Genomic DNA, 25,122 nt, shown 5'->3' with positions numbered 1-25,122 from the left:
TTTAGGCAATTTTTCTGAGAAGTAGCCTACATAAAGTATATTTTTGAGAAGTATATTAAATGTAGACTAAAAGTAGTGTATACTTTCTTATTTTTAGTTTAAATGAAGTATAGGTTACTAAGTAGAACACTTGTAAACTTCTTTTTCGTAAGGGTATACGTAGCGCTACATCATCGCAAACTGACAATCCTCATTCTATCAGACTGATAGAAAGCGGGGCGGCGCTGTGACCACGGGGCTTTCCAGCAGGGAAAGCACTTTTTTATATATGTATGTAGCCTATAGTAGTAGTAGGGGAAACAAACTAACATGCGGAAGAGCGCTGAACAGCTCCAAGACCTTTGACTCCCTCGGGAAACAACAGGAAAAGGTTACTTTCTCTTTCTGTCATGCGAATATTCTGTAAAACGCTGTCGGAACATGACATCAAACGTACCAACCAGTCCCAATTATTGCCAGCTGGACGAAAACACATCTGAAAACAAAAATGCAAAAGGGCAGTACATATTTTTCTTGATTATGACTTTAATATTAAGCACCGAGACGTTTATCACAGCGTTTCTTCTTTATGACTTCTGCGAGGATATTCACAGAGTGAGTTAAATCGTTTTTCATTAAATTATGATCTATAAACATGTTTATATATATATATATATATATATATATATATATATATATATATATATATATATATATATATATAAGTTTTGCTTGTTTGGCTTTAAAAGACTCGTGAAACAGGCAGAGATGGAGGGTATCCAATCCACTGTCTTTCCTCGGATGTCACCCAACCAGCAGATCAAGCAGGAATCGCAAGTTGTGACTTGTTCAATCAAGAACTGGCACAAACTGCACGGCAGGTATTTAAAACGGCTTCAAAACATGAATACATTTTTGAAATTGAGTAATATATAGCCTATAAGATTATTAGCCTACATTATAACGTATATGATCATTCTTACTAAGAGTCTAAATTTCTTTTTGAACAGAGGCTGTTGCTAGACATACAAAATGATGTACTGGGAACATTAGGAGGTAAAACACATTTATTGATTTATTTAAATTATTGTTCGCTATTATTGCTTATACAACAGTTTTTGTTAAGATTTCCATTACACGAGAAGAGCTGCCTGCGACCTTGGTACTGGTGTCTTTTCACTCATGTCTGTGTGCATCCTCAAATCACTCTCCTTTGTCCCAAAAAGCACTATAAGAAATAATGATTTAATGATTTAAAATGTATTTCAGGAAATGCACAGATGTGTTTTGAGTCCAGATTTTGAATGTGGCTACTGTTGGAGCACTTATGATTGAAGCTGGTTCCTGTGGCATAATAGCTAAAATTAGACTCGCATTGTTTTGAGTGAACCCTTGTTTTTTTCTGACTGACTTGATCCTATGATGTGAGTTATCTGTTAGGTTTCAATGAACATATCTGCAATGTACTGAGGTCCTAGGCCATTGAGTGATTTATAAACAAGTAATATATCTACATTAAAGTAAATTCTAAATGTAACTGGAAGCCAGTGTAAAGACCTGAGGACTGGTGTGGTATGTTTATGACCCTTAAATTCAAGGTATGCATTCACCTTGAGAATTTCATCTTTGTTTCCAAATGCAATGACATCAGTTTGACTTTGTTTAACTAAAAAGATAACTGTTCATTTCATCAATGTATTGCCACAGGGAATCAATGTTGTTAGGCAATAGGGCTAACCGGCTAAGTATTTGGGTGTCGTCTGCATAGCTGTGGTGAGCAATTTGGTTCTTATTATTTGGGTTAGTGGGACCATGTACAAGTTGAACAGGAGTGGCGCAAGAATTGAACCTTGTGGGACTCCACATGTCATCGATGTCCACTTATTATAATAGACGTATGGTCACCTATATGTTGTTCACATAGTAACCCCTCCCTGTATGACCTGAATCATACCAGAAAGCCCTATAGTTTCCTAGCCTGTCAAGAGGTATAACTGTGATTGACAATGTCAAATGCAGCTCTGAAATGTCAAATGCAGCTCTGAGATCAAGTAGTACCAGCACTGATAATTTGCCTGTATTATGTAATGGGGAACTATGTATTATGTATTAACTATGTATTAACTATGTATTATGGGAACCAGATTGAAAATTGTCCAAGTATTCTTTCGGGCTTAAGAATTTATTCAGCTGATTGAAAAACACATTTTTTTAATAATGTTACCTGTGAAAAGATTTGAGATTGGTCTATATTTTCTCAATCTGGTGTTTTCCAGATTGCTTTTTTTTCAGGGGGGGCTTAACAACTGCTGTTTTCAGGGACTTAAAAAATGGTGAGGGGGAAGAAGTGAGGCATTTACCATTTCTAGATCTGATTCGAAATAGTTAAACAATTTTGGAAAAAGATGTGAAGAGTGTGTCAAGGGCGCACAGGTTGATGTTTTACTACAGACGCTGTATAGTATTTTCCCAGATTTTACAATTGCCTCGAAATCAGACATAGTGACTGATTTAATTAAAAGTATGTTCTTGGACTTTACAGAACATAACATCACTGAGATTTTCAAACCAGCTGTGCATGTCGGGGCAAAACAAGAGCTTAAACAATATCAAAAGCTTCAGAAAAATGGTAGGATCTTCCCCAGAGTAACAATCCACTATTTACACTTTACAAGATTGTGTAACACTGTAGAAACAGATCAGCTGACTTAACTTAACTAAAAAAAAGTTATGTCAACTAAAATTACTTAACTTCATGCTTAATTTAAAAAAAATAAATTTTGTGAAATTGTCACGTTTACATAACTTAATTTTTTCTATAATCATGAAGTTTATTTACTTAATAATTTTAGGGCAGTGGGTTTCCTTACTTTTTAAGTTTAGTCAACTGATCACTTTTTACAACAAATAGCCTATAATGTAGTTAAGTTATAGGATAATGATCACAAAATTCTTCTCTTTACTTTCAGCAGACGAAACTCCTGCACTGGATCGTATCCAGTGGGACAACATGAATGGCCAATTCAGTCAGGAAGGGTTAATGAGCTTGAGCCCTGAAGGGGAAATAGTGGTGCCACACGACGGAATTTACTTTGTTTTCTCTCAGGTTAATTTCGAAACACAAGTAGGACAGAGTATGTACTTTACACAATACTTGTACAAGAAGACCGCATCTTATCCGCGGCCAGTGATGCTCGCAAAAGCCGTAGTGACTCCCTGTGAGAGCGTAAGGTCTGGTGTACAGCTTTATTCCAACCACCAGGGTGCGCTGTTCCGCTTAGAAAAAGGCGACAGGCTCTCCCTGTATGTGCTGAACATAAGCGATGTCCGCTTCCCTCAGGAAGCCACTTACTTTGGGGCATTCATGATTAACTAAGCGAAACAGCACAGCAGTATTTTTATTCACTTTGTTGCTTATGTTATCCATTCCCATAAAAATGTATGTATATAGAGATGATGCATAAGGTGTTTTTTTTAAGTGAATTTAGTTTTAATAGATTGTTTATTGTAAATTAAAGCCCATATGTGAATTATAGTCTTCAGTGTCCTGTTGCTTTTGTGTAGGTGCTTTTGTCCACAGCCAAAAAAGTTCAAGAGTAAGAGTAGATCTGATTTAATTAGAAAAAACATCAATATATAGTTATGCCTATTATAATTCATATTCTTGACACTTAACAATACAACCATTCCCTTCTTTTTGTTTACATGGTAAAATGTGGTACATGATTGAATTTCTCTGAAATGTCAATGGCAAGATTTTCTTCTTCTGCAGCTGAAAGATGATTTTGATTTCTTCTATTTAGAAGCAGCAGCCTGAGAATGGGGAATGAAGAGAGAGCTCGATTTGATAAATATTTTTTTTAACTGAAATGTTGTTCAATGGAAATTTTCTATTGTAGATTGAACTGAAAAATATCACACCACAACAATGTACAGAAACCACAAGACTGCTACTTTGAACATGGAATTCAAGTTTAAGAAGATGCATCAACAGAACAATATTCAGTTTTGAATTTACACACTGCACAGAACTTGAATCGATGTCTGTAATGAATAAATAAAACAAGATTAAGTTCTGACCTTTGGAGCTCTGAAAACAAGAAGTTTTCTCAGAGTGAAATAGGGCTGAGGAGTCATCTTTGCATCTATTATTTTGTTGTCTTCGACTATAATGCCCTCCGCACGGCTTACTTCATCATTGACTTTAGTGAGGATCCTCAAGATGTCCTGGCCTCTAAACATGAAGGAAGAAACAATTTAACATATAAACCAAACAGGCTTAAAATAACCATTAGTTTTACTGCATGCAACAAAAAAAAAAAGGCCAGTGAAGTGGATAGCTCACCGTTTACTTCCATCTTCTAAATGCTTGCAAAGGGACTGTATAAACCATGACCCGTCGTTTTTATTACGAATCGCCTTATATCCCTCCACCGTGGACATGGCAATTAGAAAATCAGAATCTTTGGCAATGCTGTATTTTGTGCCAGATGTCTGGATACGGCTGGAACCAGGACCATCTGCAACCAGAACTTTACTCTGCATCTCATGCCCTCTACATGCTTGTATAAAGAAGACTTTAGGTTTGCCAATAAGAGAGGTGCATTTGTCTCCATCAAATGGAGAGATGATGTCATTCAGGGGACACATTTGCTCATCACCAGAGGCTAGGACTTTGGCATCACATCCCTCAACACCATTCTCGTTTCCATGACTCATCACGCAACAGACAAAGCAGTCTCCATGACGGTGATCCATACTGTAATCGATCATGAGTTGTTTTATTTCAGATGTGGTCTGATCCTTCTTGATTTCAACCAGAAAGCCCAAATATTCAAACAAGGATTTCAGTCTTTCTGGGGGGAAAAAAATACATATAACTAAGACAAGTAAATAAAGTAAAGGTCATAAAATCCATGACCACAGAGTAATTACAAATGAAATAAAGAAAATGAAGAAGGGAAAAAAAGAAAAACTGGAACAATGCATAGTTCAATAAGCTTTTCTCAAAGGAAGGATGTGTTGTTTTGTGGTTCATACACATCAAAAATGAAAAATCATTTACTGCATACCAACATCTTTTTGGGATCCATTTCGTTTACGTTTGGGGTTTTTAAAGGTCTCATTATTAATTATTACACAAAGTCCACGTGGATAACTGTCCATTTTGTACTCCTCAGTCTAGAACAAAAGAGCAGGCATAACTAGCGCACATTCAACATTCAAGAATAAAATCTGGAAAGTCTGAAAATGTAATAATTTGTGAGAAAAGTATCATTTCAAAATGTTGCATCTTGCTCCCTCCACTTCATTACCGTGGTGTTTGGTTTATCTGAGGGGACAAGAGTATCATAAGTCTTTAATAATTGTACAAAGTTTAATTGTAAAACACACTTTAAGAAAAACTAATTATGAAAATGTCATTTTTTCAAAACTGTAAAAGTAAAATTGACCAAGAAAACGATGAAAGCTGAATATGATTTTTGAATAATTCATGAAACTGTACTACCTGCCGTTATAGTAGGGTGACTAGAGGTCGCTCCTGCTTCCTGAATTGCTGAATAGCTGTCTATGTTTAAGGAGTCGTAAACATACTTGTCTCTTTTCTCCAAACATTTGAGCAGAATTTCACTTGCTTTCGACCCCTTTCTCACCACGCTGTCAATCAGATCACGAGCTTGATCAGTTCGCGTTTTGGTCCTCTGCAATATTTCTTCAACCTCCTCTTTGCCTAACACATTTTCTTCCAGAAGATGATCGGACAAACTTTTGATAACAGGCTCGGTCAAACCATCCCTCAGTTTAATGCGACATTTTTCCAAGACTTTTTCTAAAAGAAAGCACATTGTTAAGTTAAATGTTTTGCATAGGCCTATTCAATTTAATTATTGCCAGATGATATTCAATGCTATTTTACTAATTTTCTCAAGTTTCTGAATGTTTTTACCTCAAATTACTTTCCGTAATTGTAGTCTGCTATATGTCTTAAATCTTAACATAGATTGGAAACGTTGGGATGTCTTTTTCTTAAAATAGCCTACAGGTAACGTTAGGCAACTTTTTTTTTACTTTCACTTTTTCATCTCATTCTTGTTGAGCGATTTCTTCACAAATGAATACTACGCCAAACCAAACTATTTAAGTTTTCAAACTCTCACACACAAATTATTAATATGGTTTGTCTTACCTGCCATTTCGTCGTAAAAAAATAAAATATATTTTTATGTATAGCTTCTGCCGAGAAAAGGTGCAAAATGGCGTAGTCGTTCCTATGTAAAATCATATATGAGTAAAGCCCCTCCTACATGTGCCATATGGGGGGGATGGAACTATTCGAGGAACCGGTAGAGTCCATTATACCATACAAATAGCTAGGCATAATCGTTTCATCATTGGTTTTATCGTTATCGTCTTATCATTATAACTAAACTATTAGTTAACCTATTTCACATGAATTATCAGATGGGCACACATTTTAAGTAAAATAGCCTAACTTGTTGCATGAAAATGTATGATCGAACAAATAATTGAAATATATCTTAAGCTAATGTTTTTTTATTTAAACTAAGCCAATTTATAACAGTAATATCCATAAAATAAACATGCCTGACAAATTATTAAAGTATGGAGTCGAGGGGCCTCAAAGGGAGGCGGGCGCGGGCGCCACTTCCGACCATGGGCCTACCTGTCAACATTTGGATACCAAAATTAGCCTATTAATCACTATTAAAAATATATATGTAGAAACAACATAAAGGCAGTTTATTTTAAAATATTATATTTAAAATACTTGCCATCTTTTTATGAATGAAAACCAGCCTCACTCAGGGCCGACCATGACCAATTTGACGCAATCGGCCTTCGGAGGATGCTGGCTTGAAGAGGCAGTAGAGTGCATCATATAATGGAAGCGGATAGCCAAAGGATGACAGAAAGATGGACTCTGCGACAATTGAGTTAAACATTTACTAACTAATTGCGTTAGTCTTCTCCCATTTCTACCAGTGATGCTTTATTCAACTTCCCACGTCTACTACCTGCGCAGGTATCAATTGCGCAACTGGGTTGTTAATTGCCAGGTTGAGGTCACAAATGGTTTAAATTTTGTATGATGCGTTTCATTCAATACGTCAACTGGACAACCTCAGAATAATGAATTAATGTGATATTAGCCTTTTAAATGGGGGTGGCAATACAAATTAATTAGGCAAACGGGAGTTTCCGGGGAGAAATAACAAAACAGGATTGGGGCGGAAGATGGGTGTGATAAAAAGGAGTGTTAACAGATAGTATATGCTTCCGAAGCTTAAGTTGTGATTTATTGAAACAAACTTGACAGGAAAATTTTCTGGATCCATAATGCACATTAAGACATCTGTTGCAATTAAAAATACAATTTGGCCATTGGAAAAGATTACAACTTTCTCTGAAAAGTATTTAATACTGTTTAATTTCTTTAACGTTATAAAACAAGGCAAGGATAAGCTACTAAATAATTTTTAGCAATGTAATGTGACAGGACCGTATCTCATATTTTCGTAATGTCTTGTACCGGCGTTAAATATAGTCTCATGTGACTAAATGCATATGCACATGTTATACAGAGAACAATATGCATAGTAAAACTAAGTGTTGTAAGCTCCATATGTGGTAATTTCGGGGAGGAGATGCATGTGTGCACAATCTTCCGCTGACTGCAATTTATTAAGGGAATTTTGCGCAGTTGTATTGGCATAGGCAGTTTTATAAGTCTGAATATTTTTTGGCATGAATACACCATTTTCGGCTGCATGTGCACTTTTAGTAAGGTTTCTACACACAGTTTTATAAATGAGACCCCAGATAATGACCGTTCAATGAGAAATCCAGTTAAAGTTCAGGCGACACTCATAAACTGGTCCCACAGCAACCCCTCCTCTTTATCCTGGTAATAGGAAATGCAAAATAAGAGTGTGTTTGGGACATCTAGTTTGAAACTATAATTTCTTCTTTGTAACAGACCTCATGTAGCCTGGATGCCAGCCCGAACTCCGCCCACAATATTTTTTGATCGGGAAGTTCGGTCTGGACTCGATCCATTGAGGAGTAGTGCTAATTATGATCAGGCAAAAAAATGAACGGGCCAATCAAATGCCAGGGCGGGCTTTATACAATGATGGACAGATGATCTGCAGGGACGTAATCACATTATCAAAGAGTGCTTAACTGTCTTTCCTCAGAGATGACTGCAGCTGGAGAATTGAGATGTATAGATTCCGCTGTCGCACGCTTTTGTAAAACAAATCGACAGCGCATTCATTTTAATAGACAAAACAGAGAACTGCAATCAAGGCATTTGTCAATCGGAAAGATATTTTTTGCGTTCTTCCTTCATGATTCGGGAAAACTGTAACTTATCAGCTGGCTCTGACGTTCATTAAGAAGATGGGACGTAATGAAAAGCCTGTGGTCGTTGTGGTTTCTCCTTTGGTGGCACTCATGGAGAAGTAAGTAAAAGAAGTAACACTCGTTATTTAACTTCTAAAATAAATAAAGTAGGCTACGTTCTGTATTTGAAAACTGCGCTATGCAAAGGAGTTGACTTATGCGTTGCTCTTATTGGTTGTAGGTCTACCGACAATCCACTTGAGTGCAGAGGGGTTTTTTTTCCTGGTTCGGTTACGACACGCCTCATAATCAAAGCCCAATGGAGGAGTCTCAGACTCATATTCTCTTGAATATGAGTATGACGAAGTCAGGCTACACCTCATGTACAAAGACAAATAAATTAAAGTCCAAGAATGCTACCAGTAACACTGAAATGTATGTAACATGTAGTTGTGAATTTATTTGAAAGTTGACTAGAAAGGCAAGCATTGCAGAGGACAAGACGGACAAAGGCTAATCTATACTTTAGAAAAGGAATTAATAATAAAAAAAGAAGAAGAAAATAGGGCTATACAGAGCTGAATGACCACCCTGAAGTTCTTTCCATACAGATAAATCATCATCCCTAGATGAAGACTCTTCAGTAAGAAATCATAAGCATAAAGGTCTTTTACCCCAGAACTGGGCTCAATCAGTTTCAGGAAACATCCCTTAAGGCTCCTGCTGGAGATGGGAGATCACACAGAGCAACTTAAAACTTATACTTTTAACCTGTTTAAAACATTTGCCTACACAAACTCATTTGTGAAATGAAATGCATACCCAGGCTCTACGAAACCACAATCTGCACTTAAAAATATTTTACAGTGTGTAAAAAAAAACAAATCAAAAAGGAAAGACATTTGGCTGGTCTTCTAGAATCTGCGGCGTTTGTTGGGCCCAAAGTCCATAGCTCCAGAACGAGGGAAAGGAAGAGGAAGACCACCTGGATTACCGGCAGACCCCTGCTGAAAGAGAGAGAAAGCAGCTTACAACACTACTCCTTGCATGCTGCCCTGAAAGTTGTCAATGTGTGTGTTGAGATCTGTAGTACCTCACTGGAAGCCATGCCGGCAGCTCCTGCTGCTGTGGGATTTCCACCCATCGGGCTCCTGTTCATAGCCATTCCCTGACCTTTCAGCCCAATAGAGAAAGAAATGTCAGGCTCAAATGGGTAATACATTGGAAATATTGACAAAAAGTGAGAATCTATCAATTGTTTATATAACAAAAATAAAAGACAGATCATGGAAAGATTAACTACACAATTTCTCCAAGTCCAAAATAGGGTGAAATAACAGGAACAGGATTTTTAAGCCCTTTCAACCACTCAAAGATGTTTTTTGTATGTGTGGAGTGGCTTTCTCACCTCCCATTTGCATCCTCATATCTGGATCCCTCTGAAACAGCAAACATTCAGTTCATGAATTTAAAATGCAGACAAACTGTGGCATAGAGTTGTCAAAAGTATGGTACTAAGTCAATACTTTAATGTTAAACGCAACTATACCAGCCTTTCTACAGTACTGGGAGTTCCGAATACCGGGTCAATCAAGTACATGTTAAGTGGCTTCAAACACTCCCATCCAAATTTATGAGTGCTCTGTGTAGAGATTCAAAGGGATCTTACAGCATTGAAAATTGTAGCAAAATCACAGATGGGTTTTTTAACCATGTGAACACAATGGCCAATTGGAGGCGTTTTGTTCAGCACACTCGCAAAACGTTTCATTACAACCAAACTATAAACTATGCCAATAAGAGATTATTTCATTTGATTTTTTTAAATTGAAGGGATAGTTCACCCAAAAATTAAAATTCTGTCATCATTTACTCATGTCATTCCAAAAAAAGTGGTAAATATTTTCTTTAGCGCAAACAAAGCTCACGCTTCATAAAATTGATGTTAAATCACCGGAGTAACACAGATTACTTTCCATAAAGGTAGTAAAGAATTAGATGCGTATACTGCCAATGGAGGGACAGAAAGCTTTAAGATTTCATTAAAAAGATCTTCATTCATTTGTGTTCCGAAGAGGAACGAAAGTCTTATGGGTTTGAAACGACAAGAGGGTGAGTTTGTTTGTTTATAGTTTAATGCCATGTCAGCTCCCCTGGCTATATTCATGACGAGGAAGAGATTAAAAAAAGAATGATTAAAATAGGTTTTTACATTTTATTTTAGATAATTATAAAACTAGATCTAGTCTTAATAAGGGTGAATAAATAACATTTTTTTTTATTTTACTAATTTATTTTTTTAGTTAACTAACCCTTTAAAACATTTCAAGGCTAAATGCTAATATTTGAATGCATTTTCAATAACATTAATAATTAAATAATTTTAATATTTTTATTTTCAAATAGTTAGATAAACTACTAATATTAAATAGTTACAATAGTTTTTGCTATGGTACAGAAATTGGTACCGACTACTGAAATGTATTGTTACAACACTACTGTGGAGTTCGAAAACCTCAGGAAACTCGGACTCACTTTCTCAGGGAAGTTTCCTCCCTGCCCCTGCTGCCGCCTCATCAGTTCCTCGGAGTGGGCACGGAGCTCCTCCTCTCTCCTTCGCCGCTCCTCCTCCTGACGCAGCTCCATCTGTTTCCGTTTCTGCACCTCCTGGCTATGAGCCTCCTCCATTCTCCTCAACTCTTCCTGTCTGCGCAAGAGATCTGAAGCAGAAAAGAGAGAGGGACGTGGCTATGATTGCTGACTAGGGTTACCGTAAAACTTCAAATAATAGCCCAGGCTTTTATTTTCCCAAATCGCCGAACTGCACCAGCTTGTATTTGAGACAGGCTTCTATGAGACAGACCTTTATAATTCAGTGTTGAGACGTTGTTCATTGAGTGTAAGCCAAGAGTCTTTAATCTCTAAAAATTTCTCTAAATGCTCCACGTAAAACTGCGGTCTTCCGACTTTTTACTATCGCTTCAATTGGTTTGATTAACATGTGCGAGGGAGAGAGAGCAAGACGGCGCTCGTGTTGTTTGAAGACATGAGAGTGCGCGAGCGGCCGGGGCGCTCAATCTCTCTCTCTCTCTCTGCTCGTTATGCGCCCTGTCAAGCGCAGCAGTCATTCTATTCTATATCACTCACCGACCAATAAAGCTTTGGCGGGACAAAAATTTGCTTTGGCGGCCGCCAAAAAGCGGAAGATCTGACGGGTTTCAAAAGATTAAATACAAACCGAAACTAAAAAACAGACCTGGCCTCGACCTCTATTTGAGACCGGCTGCAGGTTTTATTTACCCAAACCTGCAGCCACACGAGGCGTGTAAAAGAGACAGGTGTCTATTTGGGACTCAGCTATTATTTGAAGTTTTATGGAATCCACATCTACATTCTCAAAACAGACTGTCTGTAGGTTTCCTGAACTAGTATCCATTTAAATAGGCTGCAGGTTTTTTGTTCAAAAACAGCAAGATGAAGAACAAGGCGTCTCGAGATGTGATTTTTAACTTGATATTAAAAACAATGCTCATGATGGGATGGGACACAAAAGGTCTTTTGAAAGCAATTATTTTTAGTCAAGCTCTAAAACAGTTCACCAAACTGGGGTTGGCAAACCTGTGAGGATCCGTTAGGGAAATGCAGGATGTTTGTCAGATGACAAAAACCTAACCAATCATAAATCAAATCATAAAAATATCAAAATCAAATAAATGGAGAAAAATAAATAACTTCGTCAACCTTTCATATTTTGTTTGAATACTTGCATGTCACGTGACCATTAAACCAAAAACCAGAGAACCATGAACATGCAAATGTGTAGTTAAATTTTATTGAAATGTTAACTTAAAATGTCACAGGGTAAATCAAGCAAGTATTTTAGGTCAAAGTGTTTTGAATGACAAAAAACTACATAAAACCCTTATAACTACTGTATAAAAGGAATACTTGTCAGAGAGATGATAAATAACTTTTTTTTAAACGGTTAGTTCACCCAAAAATGAAAATTAAGTCATTAATTACTCACCCCCATGCTGTTTCAACCCCGTAAGACCTTCGTTCATCTTCTGAACACAAATAAAGATATTTTTGATTGAATCTGAGAGCTGGATCACTCTTCCATAGGCTTCCTAAGGGACTGGCTCTTGACGGCCCATAAAGTCATTAAAGAAAAGGTTTAAATATTCCATGTGCCTACAGCGGCTCAATTATAAGTTTATCAAGCGACGAGACTACTTTTTGTGCGAAAAAAACATAAATAACGACTTTATTCCACTATTCCATTACTTCCTTATGGGCGCATGCGCGAGAACTGAGACGAGGACGTTCTCATTCGTCTACTTCTTGTTACCGGCGGCTGCTCACCGCTTAGGAGTTTTACCGCCACCTACCGTATAAAATGATGATCCATATATAAAGCGCTCCAGATTATAAGGAACACTGTCGTTTTTTGAGAAGATTTAAGGCTTTTAAGTGCACCTTATAGTGCGGAAAATACGCAAATTGAAAAGCGTTTGACAGCGCGCATCTTCCTCTGCTTGTAAACAGAAAGTTTTGCACTTCCAGCTATATCAGCACATCATCTTATACGGTAGGTGGCGGTAAAACTCCTAAGCGGTGAGCAGCCGGTAACAAGAAGTAGACGCATGAGAACGTCCTCGTCTCAGTTCTCGCGCATGCGTCCATAAGGAAGTAATGGAATAGTGGAATAAAGTCGTTATTTGTTTTTTTCGCACAAAAAGTATTCTCGTCGCTTGATAAGCTTATAATTGAGCCGCTGTAGGCACATAGAATATTTAAACCTTTTCTTTAATGACTTTATGGGCCGTCAAGAGCCAGTCCCTTAGGCAGTCTATATAGGACTGATCCAGCCCTCAGATTCAATCAAAAATATCTTTATTTGTGTTCCGAAGATGAACGAAGGTCTTACGGGGTTGGTACAGCATGGGGGTAATTAATGACTTAATTTTCATTTTTGGGTGAACCAACCCTTTAAGGTTTACAACCTCCAATAGATAAATCTGCGTGTGCTGCTCACCTTGTCTCATCAGCATGACTTGGTGCTCATGACGTGCGGCTTCCATTTCGGTCTCCAGCTTCTCTTGAGCTTCTTTGATGTTTCGATCAACCTGGTCGAACTGCTGCTTTTCCATTTCCATTAAGGCCTTCCAGCGCATCGCATACTCGTACTCAAACGAACCTGGCTGGGCAAACCGGGGCGGCTGCTCACGTTCTCTAATGGACATATAGAAAAATACATGTTAGTTTATTTTTAAAGCTGTGTAATGACCTGGATAATGCACAGTCTACTGGTCATCACCATAAGAAAATTGTTCTCCTGTTTAACCTTTTATTAGAATATAAAATTATAACGTTATAAATCCCCACACCCTTTTGAACACTTACCTTCCATTCACATACATACATGACACAGATTAAAACTTTTGGGGGGGAATAATTAAAAGGTAGTACTCACAATTTTTGAGAACATCTAGAAAAATAAAATATTCAATTACTTTGTAAATTTCCAGAACTTTTTCCATGCCTGAAATACATTATTCTAAATATTTCCAAGTCTTCCATGCTCATAGGAAACATGGATAATAACAGTCTGGTAATGCACCACCATTTACAAATACAATTGCATATTAGACAACAAACAAACTCACTTGTGATATATCGGGTTTTTATTAATAAGTCTTTCAGGAAGTCCCTCATCATCATCAAGCTGCTCCATCGGCTCAACGGTAACAGGCCGGGGGAATCTGAGTTTGGGAAATAAAAGTCAAACTTAAGTAAACCAACTACAATTAACGCAGAGAGCAACAGAAACACAGACTCACGCCGTGAGAAGAAAGGCTCCATCTCCGCAACGGTCCAGAGCTTTTCTAGCGGACGGTTTGTTGGCAAACTCCACAATGCCCTTCCCAGTTGGCCTGCCACGGTCATCGACAATGACAATGGCCCGTTCGATTGGACCGAACATGGAGAAGGCCTCCTCCAGGAGCTCATTGGACACAAACTGAGGCAGGTTCTTAACCGTCAGTGCAGCGCCATGTGTGGCAAAACGCACACGGATCTGGCGACCACGGAAGACGGCGTCGTCCAGTTCTGCTTTAGCTATGTCCGCAAGCGTCTTCGTTTCCTAATGTGAAGAAAGCAGCAAGTCAGGGTGACTATTGTATTGGTTATTTGCTGTCTGAGAACTGATATGTCATTGAAAACAAATGTATGACCTTGTTACATAATAGAAATATGATCTTGAGTCAATTAGCTAAACAAGGTTAATTGACTGACCATCCAAAATGCAGTTTTAGGTATGAATACATTTGGTCAGGTCAAGCTTACTGAAAGTAAAAACCAGTCACTCTCTAGGGGTGGGTGATATGGACAAAATCTTATTTCACAATAAGAACCATTTAGTTTTTTTCCATTATTATTAAATTAAAAATAAGTACCAAAATACTCAACTCAACTCAGCTTTATTTATATAGCACCACTAAAAACAACAGTTGTTGACCAAGGTGCTGTACAACGAACGGCCACCAAGTACAACATAGATTTCAATTACAAACAAATCACTGAAGATATCAAACACAGCACACATCAACTACAGTTATATGCCAAGGAAAAAAAATATGTTTTGAGTTTAGCTTTAAACTCATGAAGTGAAGAGGCAGATCTAATAGGGGCAGGGAGGCTGTTCCAAAGTTTTGGTGCAGCCACGGCAAAAGCTCGATCTCCTCTAGTTTTTAATCTGGACCGCGGAACAGTTAATAGTCTCTGGTTGGATGACCTAAGAGACCTTCCCGAGTTGTGACTGGATAGAAGGTCAGACATATATACAGGAGCCAATCCATTCAAGGATTTAAAAACCAGCATCAGCACTTTAAAATCTATTCTGTAACAGATTGGGAGCCAGTGCAGAGATTTCAGAACCGGAGTGATATGATTCCGTTTGCGCACCCCAGTAAGGAGCCTAGCAGCTGCATTCTGTACCATTTGCAAGCGGTTGAGTGGTGCACGGTTAATGCCCAGATACAAAGAATTGCAGTAATCAAGCCTCGTTGAGATAAAGGCATGTATCGCCTTTTCGAAATCTTTGAAAGAGAGAAATGGTTTAACTTTGGCTAGGAGTCTGAGATGAAAAAAACTGGTCTTGACTACCATATTAATCTGTTTATCAAATTTAAGGGCTTCATCAAAAGTCACGCCCAAATTCTTCACAATTGGTTTAACACATTGAGATAGAGAGCCAAGATTTAAGCAGTGAGAACTTGCGGCTTCTGGTGGGTCGAAAACAATAATTTCAGTTTTGTCTTCATTAAGGTGGAGAAAATTTAGGGACATCCATGCCTTTACCTCTGCTAGACAAGCAAGCAGATACAAACAACAGGACAAATTCAATTGAAGAAATTCAAATCAATTAAACTTTCAGTTTACGGTAATCAAGTAGGTTTATTTTTAGAATACAATTTTTACAATTTGTGAAGATACAAATAATACTCAGTCAAGAGCAGTGAGCTATTTTCTTTGTCTTTTGTTGTTTGATTAACAATGCTGTCACTTTGAAAAATAAAGCATAGATCTAATATACTGACACATATCAGGTTTTCACCCACCGTTCATAGTCTGTTTATATAACCATTTTAACAACTTTATGTGTATTTGACCACTAAAGCGCAATAAGCCACGAAAGAGACCTGAAATCTGGGTTGCATGCTGAGAGGCAGCTTTCTTTAAGCACTCTTTATTTAAAAATGTCAATAACTTTAAGTAGTACCGCATTACGTGGACATATTTATATATCGATATATAACTGATTTAGCAAAATCTCTAATGATAGACACTTTATGAGTTATATCATCATACTGCCCTGCCCAAAGTGCTTTATTTTTTTTTTTGCCTAGGTGATGACTGGTCAAACTCACCAGCCTGATGAAGCCAAAGCCACGTTCCTTGTTGATGAAGATCTCGGAAGGTTTTCCATACTTGGAGAAGAGCTTTTCCACATCATCCTCTGTGGTTCCAGTGGGAAGGTTCCCCACGAACAGCCGACTCCTCTGTGTGTACGTTTTCTCTCCCGGCTTCCTGAAGTTCTGCAGGTCTATAGTGAAAGCAGCATCTGTAGGAGAGAAAGTTCAGTCAGCATTAGCAACAATCAATATAAAGCCAAATATCTGTGTGGCAGTGTTGTGTAAAACTGTTTCTTACTTGGGCTACTCTGCTCTCCAGCATCAGTGTGTTGTCCATTGCTGTCGGCTCCTGGGGGCTTCCTCTGCTGGTCTTGTTGGGGGTTGGGCTGCTGTCGGGGTGGGCCGTGATTCTGCTGGTCTGAACGTGGTCCTCTGTTTCCTTGCATCTTTTAAAGCACATAAATCATCAATACAATCTTTTATAGAAGATTATTTCCAAAACCTGAGAAAAATACTCATTCAAAAGTATAAACAAAGCCATGATAGATGTTGTTCTGCTGATGTAAGAGGATTCACTGATATTGCAGTATCTTTTATCATTCTTTTAGCATCATTCAGTGAAATTCTTATTGGGAAAATCTACGTTGGACATACAGTGGGAAAACATAAACAGGAGACGATGAAAAGCAACAAAAATCTGATTACATTAAGTTAATAAGTTACATAATTTTTAAGAAATCACAAAAGACCTTGATTTTTTTCTATCAATGGTCATGTTATTTAAATTGAGCATCTATTCATTAATGCATATTTAATAAATGTCTTAATTTAGTAAACATTTTCATTAAGACTGTGATTTCACTATTTGCGGGTGCAATTTGGTATCTTTGTTTTCAATTATTGTTTGAGTCTGCGCTAATGACTTCTTTGTTCGCTGTTTTCATCAATTAAGATCGAATTACTTTTAATAACGAGTGTGAATTTCTGCATGCATTTATACATTAATACTTATCTGGTTTCTTTATTAATGAGCGTTTATGGGTTTTCAAAGTGAAGCCTGAGCCGGCCAAACACTCGAAGAGCACGGAATAGCACGGGCTTATTTCCAACTGATGTGCACTAACGTATTCATTAGGGAATAAAATCATGCATCATATGCAGAGAATATAAGAGAAATATAAGTGTTTTAATACCTTCAATAAGTGTTTATAATCCGCTTCGGTAACACACGCAGCGTTGATCACAAAGAGGAGAAGGGCGGAACGCCGTACACCTTAACCTGCTGAATGCTCTAACTGCTCATTGGCTGGCGCTGGGTTTTCCGGCGTACGATTTGCCGCTTTCGATTGGTCGATTTTACGTCAAGAAAATGACGTTACATGTTATAAAATGTTCATTGGTTGTTGGCGTTTTTAAACAATAGGAAATGACATGAGTGAAAAAAACAAGTTTGTGAGCGGCGTGGATTGATAAAAGCGTAAAACAGGATTGAAAGTTGCTAGTGCCGCCCAGTGTTGAGGAAGCGCAACCAATAAAACCAGTGTCCGTTTCATAACAAATATTTATAACCCAATGTACACATTTTTTATTCACCAAGACGTTAACTGACAGTGCTTTAATTAAAAAATATATTTCTAAAATATTTTTAACGTTCCATTTGATTTTCTTTATATACATTTCTTAAAAGAAAGTGAGCTGAATCAAACAACAAGTAGTGAAATTGCAATTGTGAACAAATTAAACATGTGTTCACTTAATTTAGATATTGTGGTAAAAGAAAAGCTGCCTAATGTGATATCCATCTATTACATCAACTAATATCTAATATATCAATACATATATGATGAGGACACAAATTTGTACTGCATAACAGAAATTACCCATATAAACCTGGCTATTTCTAAAACCATAACTTTGTTGTGATGTGTAGTGACAACAAAAAAAAGACGAAAATAACAGATACAAAAAAGCGACTTTAATAAACTGCATTCACAGATGACAGACTGGAAAGATATGTTTGTATATGACACTCTCAAGAAACATCACATAAGCATGTACAGCATATATTAAAAATAAACCTATAGAAAAAACGATAACTGTCACAATAAATTCATTTTAAAAATGGCCAGATCAGATCGCAGATCCATTCTTCAAATTCCTCCAGGACACATGTGGTATAAAACTGAACACAGTTTTTACATTGTGTAAAAGTTTGTCTGCTTTTACCTTGGATTCAAAAAAATAATAATTTCCCAAAAACACTTACAGAAACCATGCCCAATGGAAACTAAATACAGCAGTAATATTGCCACAAGTCTACTAAGCTAAACAAGTCCCCCAGTCCAACAAAACCTAAACAATTATTTAATCAGATATGTCAATTTATGCCCATGCAATAAAGCCAGCTTGATCCACACACTTCTGCACTGTGTTAAATCAGATGAGACCAATTTGAAAGTGTATTCATTTTATTTGAGTTTAACTCTCTTTGCTCCTTCCTTATAGTCCTCCTGGGTGAGTTTGTAGCCCCAGTGCTGTAGAGTCTGTCTGACCACCGGGGAAACACCGGAGTTGTCATAACCACAACCGGACCGGACAACTTTAGTGATGAGATTTTGCCGCCACCGACCTTTGACTCCTGCACATTTGGCCCAGCGACTGATCTGCCGTGCATCATCCATAGTTCGTCTGCCCTGGTAAAACCTGCTTGGAAGACAGAACATGAATGTGTAAAAGACAAAGATAAATTAAATCTTTGAATTTTTAAGATTTAATATATTTCCTATGCAGAGCATAGGAGGGTAAATAATATATATATTTGGACAACTATTAGCTTTTAGTGCTGTCTTCTTCTAATAGTGGTCATCCCTTCAATAGTCCCAACATGCATGTATTTGGATTTACACAGTAGTGTAAAGTGAGTTGCAGAAGCTCTTGCCTGCAATACCACTGGAACCAGCCGTATGGATCCTGGGTCACGATCCACCCACTGCTTTCCCACATCTCTAGACTGCCTCCACATTTTACTTTATACGTGTTCACATTTTCCCTATACGTGGATGAAGCCACCTGAAATAAACCCAGATTGTTTAAAAAACAACAAATTCTATAATACTCACAACATATTCACAAAAGTTTCAATTACATCTCAAATGCATGCATACATCAGCATCCCCAAGCTGAATGTGCTGTTTATGAAAACCATAAATGGTGTTTGCTAGCTTGCAGCAATCTAGCTGTTGTCAACTACAGTGGTGTGTGCGGTAATCTAACTGTTATCAACTATTCATTCATTATAATCAAGTGTAAGCAATGTCTTGTGGCTAATTAAAATTTCATGGTTTTCTCTTTTGCGTGAGAATCTCTTATCACATGCTCAAAGCCCTGAGATCCGATCTAAGGCTATAAAAGTAAATGACCAGTTAACATAAAATACCGCATAAAACAACATAAGACACTTACCACATAAAAAATAACAGTAGATCAGTAAAAATTATATCAATGATAGTTATAAAAAGAACTATTAATACAGTATCATAAAACAGTCCATGAACTGATCACAAAGAGCTCCATTGTGATCTAGGGCAAAAGAGTCAACTGAATAAAACACACACATACACACACACTTAAAATAAAACCTTTGTTAATTTTGTCAAAAGCTTAAACTATTAAAATGCAATCGTAAAGAATAACACCTGTTTAGAGATGTTCAGTCCATCCAACCAGTCTTCGGGAAGCTCCTGCCAAACATCTTTGTAATGTTTCTCTGTTAAAAGAAAAAAGAAAAAAAAACATCTGGCAATACTTCAACATTTACAGTTGAATGCATAATAATTGCAACACATTTGAGTGTGCCTCACTGCCTCCAAAAGGACATGTGGAGTGGCTTTTGCAATCAGAAATATAAAAAAGAAGGGAAAAAAAGTATTTTCTTGTGTCTCTTGCTCAAGTCCGAATCAAGTCACAAGTACATGTGACAAACTTTTTAAGAGGAAAGTTCACAGTAAATAATTTGATCTATTTCTACGTGATTTGACTTTTTTTTTTCTTGTCCAAGTGAACATAGAGGTTCTTGGTTACCAAACAGATAAGATAGGATTCTAAAGTTAGGATCTTTCTGTAATAAAATTCTGTAATTGTAATAAAACATCATTAAAAAGCACTGTGCATGTTTTGAAAATCAATTAAACCAACTTAAATCATTATGAGACATACTTGTGATACTGGAGTAGATGGGCCTGAAATAGGTACCCCCAAAACTGCCTGCCTGTAAAACCTCTTTGGGGGTCATGTTAGGTGTGAACTCTGGGTGGTCTAGATAGAACAACAGAGAAATGAAAAGATGAATGAATGATTGAATAAATGACAAAACTATACAACAAAACATTCTTAACTTCACCTTCAAACACAAGTTGTCCTTTCTCATTTCTCTTTACTTCAGAAGTATTTTTGCCATCATCTGAGTTGTTTTTCTCATCCTTCTTTTTTTTCTTTTTGTCCTTGTCTTTGCCAGAGACCTCCACTTTAGTTTTTCTAGAGTCAGCTTTACCATCGAGAGCTGAATATCAGAGAAAAACAGTTTACAAAACACAGTCTTTTAACAATGTTGCTGACCTAAAAAGCCTCAATCTCTGAAACATCAACTTAAATATATAAAATGCAAATGTATAAAAAAACAATAAAGGATATTTTCAAAATGTAATTTATTAACAGTTTTAGAATTATTTTGTTGACTATAAAACAATGCAATATTCACTGACCAGGGTTTTTGATGAGAAAATAATTGTCAGTAAAAAATGCATATTAGGTATGAGAACAAATATTGCACAAAGCTAGCTAGTTGTCCATCATTGGTTACCCATAAGCCAATCACATAACACAATCAATCACCTCCTTTCAAACTGTTTAACAAACACTTTTCTTGTTCGGGCTTCATTTTGCAAATGCCGGGAATATTCTCCACAACACAGCGAATTGCATCCCGTATCTCGGTTTCCCTAACCTAAAATACAATCTTACGTCACAGCTCTCAGCCCGCCCTCTGTTCGTTGATTGGCTGGCTTTTTTCAGGCCGGAGGGAAACTGAGCAGTAGCACCTCAATGCAGAACATGAGATCCACGGGGAGGAGTCGGATCACGATCCAAGGGGTGGAGATGGGTAGGATTAGGGTTGGGTTTAGGGATTAGGGGGCGGAGTTGGTTAGGTTTAGGTGTATGTAAGGTGGGAGGAGTTGGATCTGGATCCGACTCCTCCCCATGAATTTCATGTTCCCCAGTGAGGACCATCTCAAACTGAGAGAAATGTCGCTATCTCAGACTGAGTACAGAAGCGAACTGAAAATTAGCAAAAGTACGAAGTCTGAAGTAGTCGGGCTATGATGATGCACTTAATTAGAGTGGCGGGACCAAGATGGCCACCAGAGCTGACGCTTTTTGTCGAGTTTTTGTCTAATAGCTAATTATCCTAATTCGCCTAATAATTAGCCTAATTCGATTTTGGAGACTACACTTTTTGATTTAGAGTATTGTTTTGTTAGCTTACCCTTTTACGTGAGTTTTAACGTCACTTTGGATGGGTGGGAAGAAAAGAAACCGATATTGGGAACTTTTTAAATATGAAGTTGGTAAATATCTAAGGCCATATGGTGCTTTGCTTTCTAAAGTAAATAGAATTTCAGAGGAGCAAATTGTGTCTGAAATCACCTCTCTTTCTATGGTTTCTCCTGACAAGCTCTCACCTGAGGAGAGATTGCGATTGACTGGTCTTCAATATAAATTAGATGAGATCTATGAACGTAAAGCAGAAGGGGTCAAGGTTTGTCAGGTCAAGAGTTAAGTGGTTAGAAAAAGGTGAACAAAACTCGGATGATTACGGATGATTGTCAAACTATTTCCCGCTTTTGTGTAAACTTTTTTGCCAACCGTTACAAATTTGCAATAGCCATCCAGCTATTGTGCTGATACAGCTACTCTCTTCTTAGACTCCTTAGAAAGTGTAAATTCAATAAGTGCTATAGAAAACAGTTTTTGTGATCAGGACATAATATTAGAAGAGGTAGCTGATTCCATAAAACATCTCAAATTCAACAAGTCACCTGGAAATGACGAAATTCAGCAGAATTCTACCAAAAGTTCTCGGATATTCTTGCCCCTTTTCTTTTGAAAGTGTTTATCGATAGATTTAAAAACCATAAACTTCCTCCCAGTAATACTCAAGGAATAATTTCCCTAAACAGAAAAAATATTTGAACTTTATTGACAATTGGCGCCCAATAAGTTTATTAAATAATGATTATAAGATTTTGGCTCCCGTACAGTATATTCCAAGAGAATAAAACATGCTCGGTTCTAGATGAGGCTCAATCTGGATTCATCATTAATAGACACATATCAAATAATATACATTTAGTTTTAGATATCTTAGATTATTCTAGTCTAGTTTCTGATGATAGTTTTGTTCTTTTTTTTAGATTTTTGTAAAGCTTTCGACACTATATGTGTTTATTTTTCAGTGTCTTGAAAAATTTGGATTTGGAGATTTCTTCTGTCATGCAATAAGAACTTTATATACAAATGGCAGTAGTTCTGTGGTCCTAAATCATGGCGCAACCCACCATTTTGTAATGTCAAGGGGAACAAGCCAGGGCTGCCCCAATTCACCTCGACTTTTTCTTCTCGCTGTTTAGCTTCTCTATGCTCACATAAAAAACAGCAATTTGAAAGGAGTAGCTATAGCTGAAAGAGAGCATCAGTTGGCTTGCTGATGACACGACCCTCTTTCTTAGGGATGCTATGCAGATCCCTTTGGCAATAAGTGTTATTAAATCATTTTCCAAAGCCTCGGGATCGCTTTTAAATGTTCAAAAATGTGAGCTTTGACCATAAAAAACTGCAATGACTCCTTTATTCACGGTATTCCTGTGAAAGAAAACGTTTGTTATCTAGGAGTTTAAATAGTGAAGCACCAAAAAGAAAGATGCATTTTTAATTTCCAACCCCTTACGGATAAAATTCAGAAGAGATTTACCCAGGCAACAAAGAGATCTCTCTCTGAGAGGCAGGGTACTTCTTACGAAGGCTGAAGGCCTCTCAAGGCTTATTTATGCATAATACAGTTTTTCTCAGTCGCTTTGGTGCATTTCTCACATCACTATTTACATTTGCACAACAGTTAGTTGAACCTCCACAACATTTTGTCATTTGTGCACATAGTAGCAGTTTCTCCTTTCAACAAATTGCAAATGCGTTTGGACATGCGTCAATTGCTTTCATACAACTCACTGCTGTTTTATAACATTATCATTTGCTTATGTCATATCAGTCCAAATTAACTATACTTGTGAATGCTGAATAGTCATTCCATATAAAACTAATAGTCCACATTTCATTGCGCGAGTCATCACATACAAAAATGTTAAACTAGTTGTCAAAATTCGTCTGTTTATCTTTAAAACAAACTTTTTTATCCTAAATTGAACAATTTCTCGCATGTGAACCTCAGCTTTCACTGATGAGAAGAGATGTGCATGAATGATATGTATGTTCAATTCCAATATGTACTGTGATATTGTTTACAGTTGTGCACCGATCTACCCATAGGGAGTTTATGTTTGTTGTAAATAAGGGTGTATTTTTTTCTTTTGCACAATCCTCTGAACAAATGCTAAATGCTAAGACCATGCAGTAAAAATGTGAAACATACATATTCAGTGTCTTCAATTACTGTACCTCACTAAATACAGTAATGTGAAACTTTACTGTAGTTTTCAAGTGGCTGTGCAAATAGTTTATAGGACTGTCTTGAGCATTTTCAGGTAGTGTCACCAAGATCTGACTTTTTTGCATTGGCAAACACTTACAGAGTAAACTGTCATAATGAAAACACGACAAAGCCATTTGACTATCTTGTTCATAAACACTGGTGGTGTTTGGAGGACTTTTTTTTATCTTGACAACACTGACACTTTCAATGACATGAATACTTGCTTTTGAGGAATGAGTTATCCATTTTGAGCAAGTGACACACTTTTGCAGGTTATCAACTGTACAAATGTAAATAGTGATGTGAGATGCACCAAAGCGACTGAGAAAAACTGTAAATAAATGTAAAAAAAAAGATGTTGAAAGCTATTGAAGGTGGGAGGACTTTTTTTTAAACGTCTGAGTATTTTAATAAACACAAAAATCTAACAACAATATATTATTATTGATAATGTAGGGTTTCATTAACGTGGAAAATGTGAAAACCTAGATAAACGAAGTTTCACAAACGCTGATTAGATAACAGTTAGATAACAGATAGATAGATAGATAGATAGATAGATAGATAGATAGATAGATAGATAGATAGATAGATAGATAGATAGATAGATAGATAGATAGATAGATAGATAGATAGATAGATAGATAGATAGATAGATAGATAGATACCGCGTGATTTCTTGACTGCGCTGCTCTTTTCTTCGTTTTTGTCTTTTATTTTCTGTCTCTTCTTCTCAGGAGCCTTTGAATCATTCGGACCAGTTTTTCTTTTCATCTTCTTTCTGTCTCTTTCATCCTCGTCACTCATATCTGAATGCCTAACGTAGGTAGGTAGCGGGATCAGATCTATGGATCAGATTGGTTTGATGATAAATGGGTTCTGTAGAGACAAGGACACTTTGCTTAGAAAATTAGCAAGGACGAAACAAAAGACTTTATAACTCAACTACAAAACAGTTTCTTGACAACAGTCGATTCCGCGTTTACGCAACACAGTCTAGTGCGCATGCTCACATCGGACAGGTTTGCCTGCATAATAAGCATAATAAGGGGCTTTCTGAACTTTTTCATAGTTCCTAGACCCAGAGCCATGTATTGG

At 37.1% G+C, this 25,122-nt stretch overlaps 4 protein-coding genes across 6 annotated transcripts; 1 reads left to right on the top strand and 3 right to left on the bottom strand.

The window, feature by feature from the left end:
- Positions 1–226: 226 nt before the first annotated feature.
- tnfsf10l4 (tumor necrosis factor (ligand) superfamily, member 10 like 4) lies at positions 227–3,514 on the top strand. 2 transcript variants are annotated; one of them, XM_039659514.2, is made up of 5 exons: positions 227–594; positions 729–860; positions 990–1,035; positions 2,522–2,608; positions 2,952–3,514. In XM_039659514.2, exons 1-5 carry the CDS (start codon positions 421–423, stop codon positions 3,353–3,355), a joined length of 843 nt encoding a protein of 280 aa, XP_039515448.1. In that variant the 5' UTR covers positions 227–420; the 3' UTR covers positions 3,356–3,514. The 2 variants fall into 2 exon arrangements, with proteins under 2 accessions (XP_039515448.1, XP_039515447.1); XM_039659513.2 differs by having other exon boundaries at positions 229–594; positions 2,949–3,514.
- A 62-nt stretch (positions 3,515–3,576) lies between these two features.
- On the bottom strand, positions 3,577–6,277 carry casp22 (caspase 22, apoptosis-related cysteine peptidase). Its single transcript, XM_039659512.2, has 7 exons — positions 6,167–6,277; positions 5,489–5,809; positions 5,295–5,311; positions 5,052–5,160; positions 4,325–4,835; positions 4,060–4,213; positions 3,577–3,792 (listed from the first exon to the last, which is right to left on the bottom strand). The coding sequence occupies exons 1-7, from the start codon at positions 6,171–6,173 to the stop codon at positions 3,775–3,777; spliced, it is 1,137 nt and encodes a 378-aa protein (XP_039515446.2). The 5' UTR covers positions 6,174–6,277; the 3' UTR covers positions 3,577–3,774.
- Positions 6,278–8,780: 2,503 nt separating this feature from the next.
- Positions 8,781–17,633, bottom strand: nono (non-POU domain containing, octamer-binding). Of its 2 annotated transcripts, none has more exons than XM_039659591.2 (10): positions 17,456–17,633; positions 16,561–16,708; positions 16,278–16,471; positions 14,190–14,491; positions 14,016–14,111; positions 13,385–13,581; positions 10,882–11,066; positions 9,755–9,785; positions 9,440–9,519; positions 8,781–9,353 (listed from the first exon to the last, which is right to left on the bottom strand). In XM_039659591.2, exons 2-10 carry the CDS (start codon positions 16,706–16,708, stop codon positions 9,261–9,263), a joined length of 1,326 nt encoding a protein of 441 aa, XP_039515525.2. In that variant the 5' UTR covers positions 17,456–17,633; the 3' UTR covers positions 8,781–9,260. The 2 variants fall into 2 exon arrangements, with proteins under 2 accessions (XP_039515525.2, XP_039515526.2); XM_039659592.2 differs by having other exon boundaries at positions 8,781–9,350.
- A 924-nt stretch (positions 17,634–18,557) lies between these two features.
- LOC120470170 (uncharacterized) lies at positions 18,558–24,997 on the bottom strand. Its single transcript, XM_039659622.2, has 6 exons — positions 24,693–24,997; positions 20,662–20,820; positions 20,478–20,576; positions 19,958–20,028; positions 19,201–19,331; positions 18,558–18,965 (listed from the first exon to the last, which is right to left on the bottom strand). Exons 1-6 carry the CDS (start codon positions 24,829–24,831, stop codon positions 18,731–18,733), a joined length of 834 nt encoding a protein of 277 aa, XP_039515556.2. The 5' UTR covers positions 24,832–24,997; the 3' UTR covers positions 18,558–18,730.
- Positions 24,998–25,122: the final 125 nt, after the last annotated feature.

Source organism: Pimephales promelas, chromosome 4 (assembly GCF_988280905.1).
Source record: "Pimephales promelas chromosome 4, fPimPro1.hap1.1, whole genome shotgun sequence".
Classification (NCBI taxonomy): domain Eukaryota; kingdom Metazoa; phylum Chordata; class Actinopteri; order Cypriniformes; family Leuciscidae; genus Pimephales; species Pimephales promelas.
The sequence above is the reverse complement of the archived record's forward strand: the minus strand, read 5'-3'. Positions and strand labels throughout refer to the sequence as shown.